The 13,605-nt window shown below is 43.8% G+C and overlaps 1 protein-coding gene across 3 annotated transcripts in view; it reads left to right on the plus strand.

Moving 5' to 3' along the window:
- The window catches only part of STS (steroid sulfatase), a 159,522-nt gene that overhangs the window by 92,384 nt on the left and 53,533 nt on the right, over nt 1–13,605 (plus strand). For all 3 annotated transcript variants that reach the window (XM_004000254.5, XM_023249422.2, XM_019823525.3), the window contains exon 7: nt 2,977–3,113. In XM_004000254.5, coding sequence (XP_004000303.2) covers nt 2,977–3,113 — 137 coding nt within the window. The remainder of the gene's footprint in view (nt 1–2,976; nt 3,114–13,605) is intronic.

The raw sequence follows: 13,605 nt of genomic DNA on the forward strand, positions 1-13,605 counted from the left end.
TATATATATAAGTTTCTGTATAGGTGTATGTGTGTATATATACACCTATACTAATATATGTATAAGTTTGTATGTGTATACCTATACTAATAATATATGTATAGTTGTATATGTGTGCGTGTATGTGTATATATATGTATATATATACATATGTATGTGTATGTATATATATACATACACAGCTGTATTAATATACACACACACATATATATATAGCTTTGTGTGTATATATATATATATATATAACATATACAACTATACTAATATGTGTGTAGGTGTATATGAGCACATATATATACTACCTATACTAATAATATATGCATATATATCCATAGGTGTATATATGTACATATATGTATACACACACATACCTATACTAATAATATATGTATAGGTGTGTGTGTGTGTGTATATATACATACATATATGTATACACACTAATATATATATAGGTGTATGAGTACATATATATATTCTACTTATACTAATAACATGTGCATAGGTGTATATGTGTACACATATATACACACACATTTACTAATAATATATGTATAGGTTTGTGTGTGTGTATGTATACACCTATATTAATAATAAATGTACAGGTATATATGAGTATATGTATATACTATCTATAGTAATAATATACGCACACGCATACTTATGTAATAACATATATAGGTGTATATGTGTATGTGTATATACCTGTATATATATACCCGCAGCTATACTAATAATGTATATATAGTTTGTGTGTGTGTGTGTATACGTATGTATACTAATAATATATGCATAACTGTATATGTATACATATATATACACACCTATACTGATACATGTGTAGGTATATATGCATACATACACGTAAACACACCTCCTAATAATATATATAGGTGAATAGTATCTGTGTGTGTATACGTATAGGCATACATATAAAAACAGGTATGCATGTATTGCATATGTAGGCATATATACCACATAGGTATATATGATCGTACCTGCTCTAGACCGACCACCTGGCACACAAACCATGTGGCACTGCTGGATCCCTGCAGTGCTGGAAGTCCTGGGTGGACCCGAGGAAGCCAGGAGGGCTAGTGCAGGCTTTGATTGGCTAACACAGGGTTAGTGAACTTACACTACTCGCCAACCGCCGTGCTGGTGCCTGCAGCACACGAACGTCCGTGGCACGCCACCGCTTGTGGTCTCAGGGGGGAAGGAAAGCACGTAGGGGATTCTTGGTTTGTGCACCAGCTGCTCTGGTACAAGTTGCATCCGGCATCCATCTATTCCTTCATCCACTCCATTTGTGCCCAAACAGCCTTCTAAAGGGCACTTGTTCAGTAGTCCCTTTTAGCTGGAAAGGAATTTCTGACGCTTTCCTGGATGAAGGTAGAATTTGAACCGATTACATAAAACCAAAACGAGGCAACTGAGGGCGTTTCTCAGAGGCAGAAAGACACCTACCAACGTTCCAGTCCATTTCCTCCACAGCGTAGAAGGAGGTGAAGGAGATGTAAGCAGGAGGTGGCGTGACTTCTTGACCCCTCTCAACAGACCCGCACGGGGACCCCCAAGACCTGTCCACACTCACCAGCCTTGTGGCATTTGTCCCAAGGGCCAAACGTCAACAGTGACTTACAAGTCTCGAGCAGCTGTATGTTCTCACCAATTGCACAGAGGAGGTTTTTCTTGAGGGGCTCAGTCAATTAAGCAGCCGACTTTGGCTCAGGTCATCATGTCACGGTCTGTGGGTTCAAGCCCCGCGTCGGGCTCTGTGCTGACAGCTCAGAGCCTGGAGCCTGCTTTGGATTCTGTGTCTCCCTCTCTCTCTGCTCCTCCCCTGCTCATTCTCTCTCTCCCTCCCTCCCTCTGTGTGTGTCTCTCTCTCTCAAAAATAAACACACACAAAAAAAAGAAAAGAAAAGAAAATTGCTTTCACAGTAACTTGAGACTCTTGATCGGTTTAGGCCAGTTCCTAGAATGTTCCATATAATTTCCAACTAGTGTTGACAATGGAGTGTTCATTCCAGGAGACCTGTTCTGTAGTGGAAGGTGAGCAATATGGCGGAATCCAGAGTTGAATTGACATTAGACAGGTAGACAGGTGTCTTTGTAAGAACTTGGGAAATCAAGAGATGGTCTTTAGTAGGCACTGGCTTGTCTGTGTGTCCATGTTCCAGAGAGAATGTGCTTTTTAAGGCCCTTGAATTGTTATTAATCAACTGTATAAAGAGGGAAGAATAGAATTCAAGAGCAAAGCAGGCCATACCCCATGACATTCCTTCCAGAGTTGTGTCCTCAGGGAATGCCTCAAGGACTTGGCACTTCCTTCCGCTGATCTGCACAGGGTAACCATCAGTCTCTTCACAGGCACGCCATGGAGACTTCTGCTTCTTTGAGTAAAACGTACAATATTAGGGGCGCCGGGGTGGCTCAGTCAGTTAGGCGTCTGACCTCAGCTCAGGTCATGATGTCATGGTGGGTGGGATCAAGCCCTGCATTGGGCCCCGAGCTGGTGATGCAGAGCCTGCTTGGGGTTCTCTCTCTCTCCCTCTCTCTCTGCCCCTGCTCTGCTCTCTATCTCGAAAATTAATAAATACACTTTTAAAAAATGTTTAGGGGCGCCTGGGTGGCCCTGTTGGTTGAGCCTCCGACTTCAGCTCAGGTCATGATCTCACAGTCCGTGAGTTCAAGCCCCGCATCGGGCTCTGTGCTGGCAGGTCAGAGCCTGGAGCCTGCTTCACATTCTGTGTCTCCCTCTCTCTCTGCTCCTCCCCCATTCATGCTCTGTCTCTCTCTGAATCAAAAATAAACAAACATTTTAAAAAATGTTTTTAAATGTTTAAAAGTGTAAAATATTAGACATCATCTTGTGGTGCTTTCTGACTTTTTACATGGCGTCATGGAGTACTAGTTTGATCCTTACGAGCATGTGGCAAATGTTCTTACGTTGCTCTGAACCTTCTCCTCTCACAGGAATGCTGAGAAGCCATTCCTGCTGGTCCTGTCGTACCTTCACGTGCACACGGCCCTGTTCTCTTCCAAGGACTTTGCCGGAAAAAGCAAACACGGAGCTTACGGGGACGCCGTGGAGGAAATGGACTGGAGCGTTGGTAGGTGTCTTTCTGCCTTCTTTGCTGTGAGTTTCCACCCTGATGCCTTTATACAGCAAATGTTTTTTTTTTCTTTATTTTTTTTAATCAAATGAAGGTAATGAAACACTGATTCTGAGATGTAACAAGTGTCTTTGGCCCCAAGTGCATGAATGTGGCTCATCGCCAGGGAAGAACTGGGTGTGTGGGCCAGTGAGCAGAGGTTAATGGAGAAAAAGAACCAAAGTTTTAACCTTTCTCTTGACTGTTCCTGTGAACAATCAAATGTGAGCAACACCTCATCTGCAGCGCTGTTAGATGAGTGCTGGATTTGGGGATGGAGTGGACCGCGGCCACCTACAGCCTTGGCTGGCGGCTTGGGGTGGCAGCTATAGGGTCTCCTGGGGATCCTGTCCTCTTGGCTGCATAGTCCGCTGGTTTCCTTTTTAGGGCCCATATTCCTCTCGCCGCCTCTCTGAGGATGCAAACGTTGCCTTGTTGTTTCTGTCCCTTCTCCTTCTTCTTAAGTTACTCGATTCCTGAGAAACCTACCATTTTTTCTAGAGGTGCTGGCAAGACTTACTTGAAACAATATATCGTCCACGTCTACAGGAGATGGTCATGAGCCTGCTTTCTTTCATTTTCTCTGGTACAGCTGAGCAATCTCGGGTCTGTTCTCTAGTGTCTAGGGGAAGCAAAGGAATGGAAAACCAGTGGGCCCTGAATGCGTCACTCAGATCCTGTCTTTTCTGGTGACATTGTCTTTTGTGTTGACATTGCGCAATCCTTACGGACAAAATCGGACAAAATTGTCCAAATGTCACCAGTCAGCAGGTGGCTTAGGATTTTCATGTGTTTGTTTTCTTTTCCTTTTTTCGCCCTCTCATTCTTCCTCCTTTTCTTTTTTTTTGCACTGAATTGGTAGTTTTTAACTTTTTCAACTAGATCTTTTGGAAATACTGTAACATGGCCACAGAGCGTTTTTTTTTTTTTTTGGTTGATTTGTTTTAAGCAGCAAATTGAATGTGATGATGGTTGCCTACTGTGGTGATTACAAGAACAGTTTTGTTTTGTTAAATCTTGGTGCACTGTCTTAAGAAACCAGAGGACTGGACCCTTATTCTAGCTTCCAGCTCTGTGTTTACTGTCTCTGTGAACTTGGGAGACATCTTGAATCTCTAGGCTTCATGGCTATCATCTTAACATGAAGAATTCAGACGAGGCAGGTCCTCACTGTGTGTCTTCTCTGCGGCTCTGTGACTCTGCAAACTAACAGAAAGGGGGACGTATGATAATTACCGGGATACTCGAAACCAAAACATTCCCCGTCACAAGACGTGTGAGACAAATCCATTGCAGTGGGCCTTTTCCATATGCCAGGACAAGCCTGCCTCTTTTCTCGTTTGCTTCTTTAAATTTTTTTTTCAACGTTTATTTATTTTTGGGACAGAGAGAGACAGAGCATGAACGAGGGAGGGGCAGAGAGAGAAGGAGACACAGAATCAGAAACAGGCTCCAGGCTCTGAGCCATCAGCCCAGAGCCCTACGCTGGGCTCGAACTCACGCGAGATCACGCGAGATCTCGCGAGATCATGACCTGAGCCGAAGTCGGAGGCTCAACCCAGTGAGCCACCCAGGCGCCCCTAAGATTTTGTTTTAATGTGTATTTGTTTTTGAGGGAAACAGAGACCAAGCACGATCAGGGGAGGGGCAGAGAGAGAGGGAGAGGGAGACACAGAATCGGAAACAGACTCCAGGCTCTGAGCCATCAGCCCAGAGCCCAATGCGGGGCTCGAACTCACGGACCGCGAGATCGTGACCTGGCTGAAGTCGGACGCTTAACCGACTGCGCCACCCAGGTGCCCCTCGTTTGCTTCTTTAAATGTTGCATGTAAATCCGTTTATATTTTCCACTTCTTGGTAGTGCGAATTGGTAGAATGTTTTATCTCGTTGATGAGCATTAGGTTTCCAATAACAGGTTGCTTGTAGGACTCTAAGACATTTGCTGGCTGAGCCAGCAGGCTTGTGCTGGTATCGTGAAATGTACTTTTATTTAATTATAATCCCACATATGTGTACCCTGACCCGTCACAAAGTCCGATGTTGAGTGTTGCATGTAGAATGGTTCCATCTAGAACCCGGTTCCGTCTTGAATGAAACGGAGAGTATTTTTCAGTCTTTGAGATCTGCATTCGGACCTGACGTCACATTTGCAGACGATCTTGTTTCTTTTGCTGAAACATGAAATCCTCCCCGTGAGCCATGACATTAGTTTCTCGGGATGTGTTTGCTGTCTTACAAATCCGGTACCTTTGAGTGTTTCGATGAGCGTTCCCACTTTCCAAGAAGAGCCTTTCCCTACGACACCACGGGACTGCAACATTCTCAATAATTGTGTAATAAAATGGGGACGTCTCCTTAAAAATGATGTGTCCTGCACAAAAGGCACCTGAGATAGCAGTGGGTAAGTGAAGAGGGCACATCTCCGTCATTCCGAGCATTTCTTTCAAAATTGGTGGAGGCCGCATAATTCCATGGAGGATAGCTTTCTCCACCGCGGACCCGTCTGTCCCCGTAAAGGCATAGTCACCTTTGTTATTTAATTGTGCTCCATGGCCACTTCCACGCCACATCCGTGTGTCCATTGCCTTATTCTTAGCTGGGTGATTACACTGTGGTGCGGTGCACTGCTTAATCACCGAGGGCAGTGAGCACACAGATCTGGTGTGAGGGCCACAGAAGGGGCCCTGCAGAGCCACCATGTGGGTGCTAGCATCCTGGAACCGTATTACCTCTAAGTAACCCGCAGGGTGGTCAGCGTTCCTCAATAATGCCAGTCACTGGCAGCTCAGCAGGTGCCCCCAGCCAGCCCTGGCCAGCGCGCGCGTTCCCTCCCGGGTGCTGTGGCCCGTCTGGGCGGCAGGGAGCATGGTGTTCATCTGCGTTCTGCAGGTGAGGCCGGTGAGGGGTGCCAATGGCTAATACACCTGCCTCAGGTGTATTTTTTTTTAATTTTTTTTTTTAGAGAGAGATAGATCACAAGTGGAGAAGGGGCAGAGAGAGAGGCAGACACAGAATCCTAAGCAGGTTCCAGGCTCTGAGCTGTCAACACAGAGCCTGACGCGGGGCTCGAACCCACAAACCGTGAGATCAAGACCTGAGCCGAAGTCGGATGCTTCACTGACTGAGCCACCCAAGCACCCCATGCCTCAGGTGTATTAATTACAGAATTAATAATATGGGATGAGCAGGAACCCGAGCGCAGGTGTTCAGCCGGAGCGTGAAGTCTGCAGCCCGGCGTCTCCTGCTTTCCCAGTAATGAGAAAGTCTGCTTCATAGCACGGAGCAGTCCACACTAAATCACAGGGAAATAGCTCATGCGTTCATCATGCATGTTTATTGAATGCTGGACTGTGTGCCTGTTCTTTTTTGTTTTTGAGAGAGGGAGTGTGATAATGATAAGTCCCTTGACATAAGGGAATTTAGGAGCCACTGAGGGATTTAAGATTCTTCCAGGAGATGTCATAATAACACAGAGCACAAAGTCATGAATGACTGTCCCAGTGAAGGAAGATGCAGATAAACCCCTTGATAGTTTGGGGATGGGAAGGGTGGGAAGACGGGGCCAATGGACACAGCCCGCCATATCCCTTCAGCAGGAAACACTGACAGCCAAATCCCGTGGACAGTCGGGGCATGATTACAAAGTGAGATTTTCAATTCCAAGTAATTCTTTTTTATTTCAACTTTTTAATGTATATTTTTGAGAGAGAGAGAGCAAGGCAGAGAAAGAGAGGGAGACACAGAATTTGAAGCAGGCTCCAAGCTCTCATCTGTCAGTCAGCACAGAGCCCGACGTAGGCTCAAACCTACGAACCATGAGATCATGACCTGAGCTGAAGTCAAATGCTTAACTGACTGAGCCACCTAGGTACCCCCCAAGTAATGTTTTTAGGTTTTTATTTATTTATTTTAAGAGAGAGTGAGCACATGGGGAAGAGGCAGAGAGAGAGAGACAGAGAGCGAATCCCAAGCAGATTCCATGCCACCAGTGCAGAGCCCAATGTGGGGCTCGAACTCATGAACCATGAGATCATTATCTGATCCAAAGTGAGATACTCAGCCGAGCCACCCAGGTGCCCCATCAGTCCCAAATAATTCTGAAACAGCAGAGTTTTGAGGAGGAAAAAATGGGCAAAATCGTGGTGTTTTCAAACATGCACTGAGTATTTTGGGGGCATGCCATTGTAGCTGTTTTTCTTCCCCTGGACATGAAGTGGTATTTACTGGAGATCTATGAATGGGAAGGGGACAGAGAAAGCAAGTGGAAGCATGGAGGTGGTTCCCACCAGTGGTTTCTTATCTGTGACTTGTACCATCCCAGGCAACACCTTCAGTCTGTCAGGTGGAATTTGCATGCAGTCAGCATTTATTTAGAGCCCTGTGCTATTAATAGAGCCCCAGGAAGGAGTCATAAATCAGCACTTGCCCAGGAGTCAACTAGCAAATTCTCTATCCTACAAAGAGAAATGCAAGTCAAGAACAATGAGGTGAACACTAGCATAAATGTCTGGCGTCAGATCAAACCTTTCAATTAAAAAGAAAAAAAAAATGCTACTTTCAAGGGTTGGGATCCAGTGGCTTATGTGGGATTTTTTTCTTTCAAACAAAAACTGTGAAGCTTTTTCTTTAGTAGAAGAAGCACCCCCTGTCATGGTGGCATTCAGAAGTGTTCTGGATCGCTCAGCATCTATGATGTGGTACCCCTAGTGGCTGTGTGTGATACGGCAGTCCTCAGTTTCTCTGTCCCTTTCCATCTGTGGGACTGAGCAGCACCACCTTCTGTGGGTGCAGGGACAGAACACACAACCAAACTAATGGGAACATAATGCACAGGTTCATACAAGACCAGCTGAGGGTAGGGTACAGGGTGAATTCCTCTTTTCCATGCCTGACATATAGTTAAACACATGCCTTGCAACACTGATGACCACACATCTTGAGAAATGGCGAATGAATTGGAAGGTCTCAAGAGATCAAGATAGTGACAAGAACCTCAAGTAACACAAGAAAAGACTACAAATGAGGAGCCTTGGATGTTGGTCAAAGCCCCTCACACATACAACGTAATTCTAACAAGGATTTGGCTTATTGGGCATGAGTCTAATAGAGTATCCATTTCAAAATGGACTCTTTCTGGGACTGTTGTGTTAGAAATGCTGTGTGCAGTGAATAACTTCTCGGTCAGTATGTACGTTTGCCTGGGCGAAGGTGCTCTGGTTGGGTTCATGTGGAAGACATCTGCTTCTAGAAGGCTGCAGACCAGGAGCATGGCAAGGGCTCAATAAGTCCTACCTCAAGGTGAAATCACTTGTGGGGCGGAGGGTCGGGGAGGAGGTGCCTGATACAGCAAGGCCCTATCCAAGGTGCTGAAATTGCAAGTCCTACTTCGTTTTCTCTTCCGTACGTAGATAATGGTCCCACCATGGGAGTGGATAAGATTGCTTTGCAAGTGTGTTGAAAGCAGTTGAGTAACTTGTGACTCAAGGTTTTCCTGAATTGAAAGCCAAGGTAAAAGTCTAGAAATGAATTTCCACGTTTCTACTTCTCAAAAACTAGCATCACAGAGTCTAAGAAAGCAGTGGCAATATTCTCTTCGTCATTCTTTTGTTCTCTAAGGAATGCAGTCTGGGCCATAATGCTGTGTATTTCCTTTGGGATTCAACACATCAGTTTTCTGTCTTGAATTTTTAAAACGCTCCTTTTCTTGATAAATGGAGCCTCCTCTAAAGCATGAAAATAATGTGCTCACTTCTGATGCATTCTGAAAATGGAAGGCCAGGTAGAACATTGAAAGGAAGGGAAAAATAGGAAGAATTCCCAAAAGAAAAACAAAGGACCCCTGAGAACGAGAACAGAGGGTAGGAGAAATGGGGGTATCAGAATTCAGGGGTAAGCAAAACTTCAAAGGACAATCAACTTCTAACCAAGTGAAGATTCACAAGTGCATTTAGCCACTATAAACTTTAGTGTTGTAACAGATTGCTGAGCGAGTGATATTTGAGGAGTCTGAAGTCAGTGGGGTTGGATATTCCTTCAGGAAGCACAAGGGACATGGGCAGAGGGATACTTATTGGACTGTGTCTGTGCTCTGCTCACAGGGAGAGCAGGAATCAAGTGTTGGCTCAGAGTGTGGAACTGGGTGATTTTCAGGCCAATGTAGACGCAGGAGGAAAGATCATTGAATTGACCGATGATTAAATTTTGCCAGGGAGTATCACAAAAGACATTTCAGCATTGGATATTGCTGCAATAGCAAGAGAATGACCCAAGTGTCAGACCACAGCGTGGGAATGAGGAGTGTGGGGGAGAGGGGCTGGTGGCTTGGAAGTCCATGGATTGTAGGTTCAAACAACATGGTAGGGAAGGTGTTGGAGGCCTGAGAGGAGGTGAAAGTCTTTACATGGAAGAGGTAGAACCATTCTAACCATTCTGGGCATGCCTAGAGGTGTGGCTTGCTTTTAGGTGAATGGATAAAGGACTAGAAGTCAGTCTCCTTGTGTTGAGTACATCAAGGCACTGGAAAGCCAGAGCCTTTAGCTGGCTCTTTCCTCGTGACTGCACAAGCACCAAAGACACCAGGTTCAGCTCTCCCCTGATTGGGATGGTTGGTTAGCTTCACACACTTTCAGGATGCAGGTTTATGGCGAGGCGGGAACACTGGATGAATAATGGTGTGTTTTACAGGGAGCAGTGCAGAGCCATTATGGACCACACATTCATTAGCTGCACTTTCAGTTTTCTCAAACAAACAGTCAATGGAGACTCAAAAGTTATTTAAGGGGTTGGTCACCAGCCCCAAGTTCCAGATTTCCAGCAGGTTTCATGGAGTAAGGGAGGTGGTCTATACACAGTAAAGCAAGCTGGCTTCCATCTCTGTACGGCAGAGCCCCATCTGTCAGCTCCTTGCCACGAAGGCAGTATTAAGAGGAAAATGCTCATAGCACAAGACTCATTGTCACCTTGTAGCTACAGTGCACATCACAGTGAACTGTGCTGGGGACAGTTCCTACTCGGAGGCAGTGGGAAGCAGAATGTGGAAGCATTCAGGTATAAAATTCCTAAGCTTCTCAAACACAGCAAGTGCACCCTTCAGCCTTGCGCAGCCAAGGTTGGATGTGGTGCGAATTCTTAAACGTGTTTTTAATTTGCATTGTATTTAAAACTAAGCACTGTAGAGTTTCAATAAAAGTAAATAAATGAAGCTAGGTGGCACTGGCTCCAGAAGAGACAGAGTGACGGAGGAGAACAGGAAGCCCAGAAAGAGACTCTCACGTAAATGTAGATGCGGCCTTTCAAGGCAGACAGCTAAAAATAGATGATGCGTTAATTGCAATACGATGATTAAACTTTGGGAGACATTATAATTACTGGTCCCTGGCACTGTGGTGTTTTGCACGCACTTAAAAGAGATAATGATGCTGGAAGTGATGGTGGTGATGATGGTGGTGGTGATGTTGATGGTGATAATGGTGATGAAGAGTAACGAAAAAGATGAGGATGATGGTGATGATGGTGTTAGTGAAGAAAAATTATCATCAAGAAGAAGAAGACGACGAAAATAACAAAGATGAAGCAAAGAGGGAAAAAGTGATGATGGTCCAGGTAAATAAGACAGTTTTTCAGGGAGCTGTAGTTTAGGAAAGTAAAGTAACTTACCTGAGGTTACAGAGATGGTGTATGACACCGAGAAGGTTCATCTGCTTGTGTGCTGTGCTGCTGTGTCCCATGCATGAAAGTGAATACCCCTTGCGGTTAAATTTGGAAAAATGACCCGCGAAAGAATGCAAGCACATATATTGGGCTCTATTTCTCTGATGTATTGTTGAGCAGGTTCTTTCTAAACTTAAACGCAAAGAAATAAATGCTAAAGGAAAAGATTGCTAGATTTAGCTACATAAAATCTAAAATTTCCTGATGTCAAAAAAGATAACAAACTAAAAATACCAGTGACAAACTAGTGGAAAAACATATGCAATATCTACATAAAGAGAAAACCTCTGAGGTGTAAAAGGACTTTGTACAAAGAAATTGGTTAAAAGATAAATACCAGAGGAGGGACTTAGTTGTGCCAATGTGTTGTGTCCGCTCACTCTACCCTTGGTGGCATTAAGTGTTATGATTTCTAAAATAATACTATAATAATAATGATAACAACATCCCTCAAACTCTCTGCTAATATGATGAGTGAAAGAGGAAACCTGTTAAAATTACATATACCGCATTATATTGAATCCTAAGGAGGGCAGACATTTCTCTTGGCGCTTTTTTAAAATTTAAACAAAATCTATCGTCATTTTTCTGGTGGGGTCAGTGCCTTTTCTTAAGCCCCTACTCCAGGGGCGACCTGATGAAGAGCTAAGGCTGCAAGGGGTTTTCCACGTTGCCTCTGCTTAACCGTACCACTCCGTTTACGTACAAAGTGTATTTTAAACATTCAGCCAGCACTTTCTATTTCTGAATCCCAGGGCATCCACGACACAATTATTAAAACTCAACTCAAGCAACAAATTAGATTTTATCTTCACACTGGTGCTTCTCTTCATTGAAAATTCCCTCTTGGAGTTTTCAGAAGACTTTAAGTTGCCTCTGTGTGTGTGTGCGTGCGTGTGTGTGCATGTGTGTGTGTGTGTGTGTGTGTGTGTGTGTGTGTGTTTACATGAGGTCCTTTTGCACTACATTTGCTTTCAATTTCATCCTAAATAGCACGCGTTAAAAAATGCATGAGTTTGTAAAATCTGCTTAATTCAATAACTTCAGTATGGATGCTAATTCCCCAAAGGGGATACTGATGTTAAAACAAACAAAAAAGTCTACTAGCTTATCCCAGACTATCCCATGTTGGGTATGTGCTTGGAATGGCACGTTAGCTCTGAATCAGATAAAATATGACTGCCAGTCTTGTCACTGTGAGCCCTTGTTACAGAGATGATCATGAAATAGAGCGTTCAGACAGACAGTATCCTCCCAGGGACTTTCCACGGGGCCTAGTATCACAACACTTGTGCTTAATGAACAAATTTTTATTCCAGTGGATCTAGCCAGGAGGGGAATAAGGTAGTTTCCCATACAAACCCACTGTTTACCCGAGTGTGAGATACATAATAAGGTTTTTGAAACTTCAGGAAGACATCTAGGAAATGAGGATAACCCATAAATTGTAAAGGGATGTCTAAAACAGACCTACCCATGTATAATTTTCCTTCCACGGTCATCAAACCGATTTAACCGGGAGACGGTATGAAAAAAACCACATGTTCAATTTACAAAGGTATATACTCAGCTTTAGAACATGTGCAAGAGAAATTCGGCCATTTGGAAGCACTTAACGTATACTTTGAAAATACAGGGCTTCCTCAAAATCGTATATGTGATGTCGCTCCTGGAATATAATTTTATTGACGTTCATACACCTTCCAGGCTTGCAGAAAAAAACGACTTTATGATAAGTGAAACTAAAACCACCTATGCCAAGATTTTCCATTACGGTCACTTTCTGAGATGTGTGTCAGAGGACCGCTTTGTGAGCGATGGTTTGGAGGGCACAGTAGGTGTGAGATGCCCCTGAGCAACCTTGAGTCTTTCTTCTTTCTGTGCTTCTGTGCATATTGGGGCCTTTTCTGTGCATATTGGGGCCTTTTCTGTCATTGCAGCGTGTATCCTGCATCAGCACGAGCCAGCAGCTGAGTCCTTGGTCCACATAGATCAAGAGCAGAGCTTGGAGGTGCCTGTCCATCAATGTCTCCATTTTTGCAAGATGCCTTTGCCATATTCTTTTTTTAATTTGAATGTTTTCTTCATTTTTTGTAATTCTTCTAATGGCCGGAGTAATCTAGAGTCTACAAAACCAAAGAATACAGACACACACAGCAGAAAGGAAGTGCCTTTAGTGACCCCGCCCCTGATGGCCAGCCCGGTTGATGGTTTACGGTATAAGTTTCACTGTTTATATGTCGCCAGTGTGGTATAATGCAAAGATAGCATCCTTATTAAGAGGATTTGACACAAACTCTACACATGGCTTTTGTAGTTTTCCTTTCTCACAGAAGTATGTACTGGGATATTTTTCAGTGTCAATGCATTTTTGTCCACGATTGTGTTTTTTGTCCTAAGAATTCCATTTTCTATCCCTTGAGCACTTTTCTATTGGATTGTCCATCTTCTTCTTATTGATTTGTTTGGGCTCTTTACATATTAAGGACATTAATAATCTACTTGATGTAGGTTACAAATATTTTTCCGTCTTTTTTTGTTTGTCTTTTCATTTTATTTATAGACTCTTACATGGTGAATTTCTGTGGTTGGATTCGACAGCCTCTCCTTTGTGACTTTAGGGATTGACAGTGAGCTTTAAAAAGGTTTTCCCTGCCTCCCAAATTATATGCGTTTGTCTCTTGTCTTCCCTCCAAATATGTTTATAGTCTCACGTTTTACAGTAAGGTACTCATATGG

The sequence above is a fragment of the Felis catus genome, chromosome X (assembly GCF_018350175.1).
Source record: "Felis catus isolate Fca126 chromosome X, F.catus_Fca126_mat1.0, whole genome shotgun sequence".
NCBI lineage: Eukaryota > Metazoa > Chordata > Mammalia > Carnivora > Felidae > Felis > Felis catus.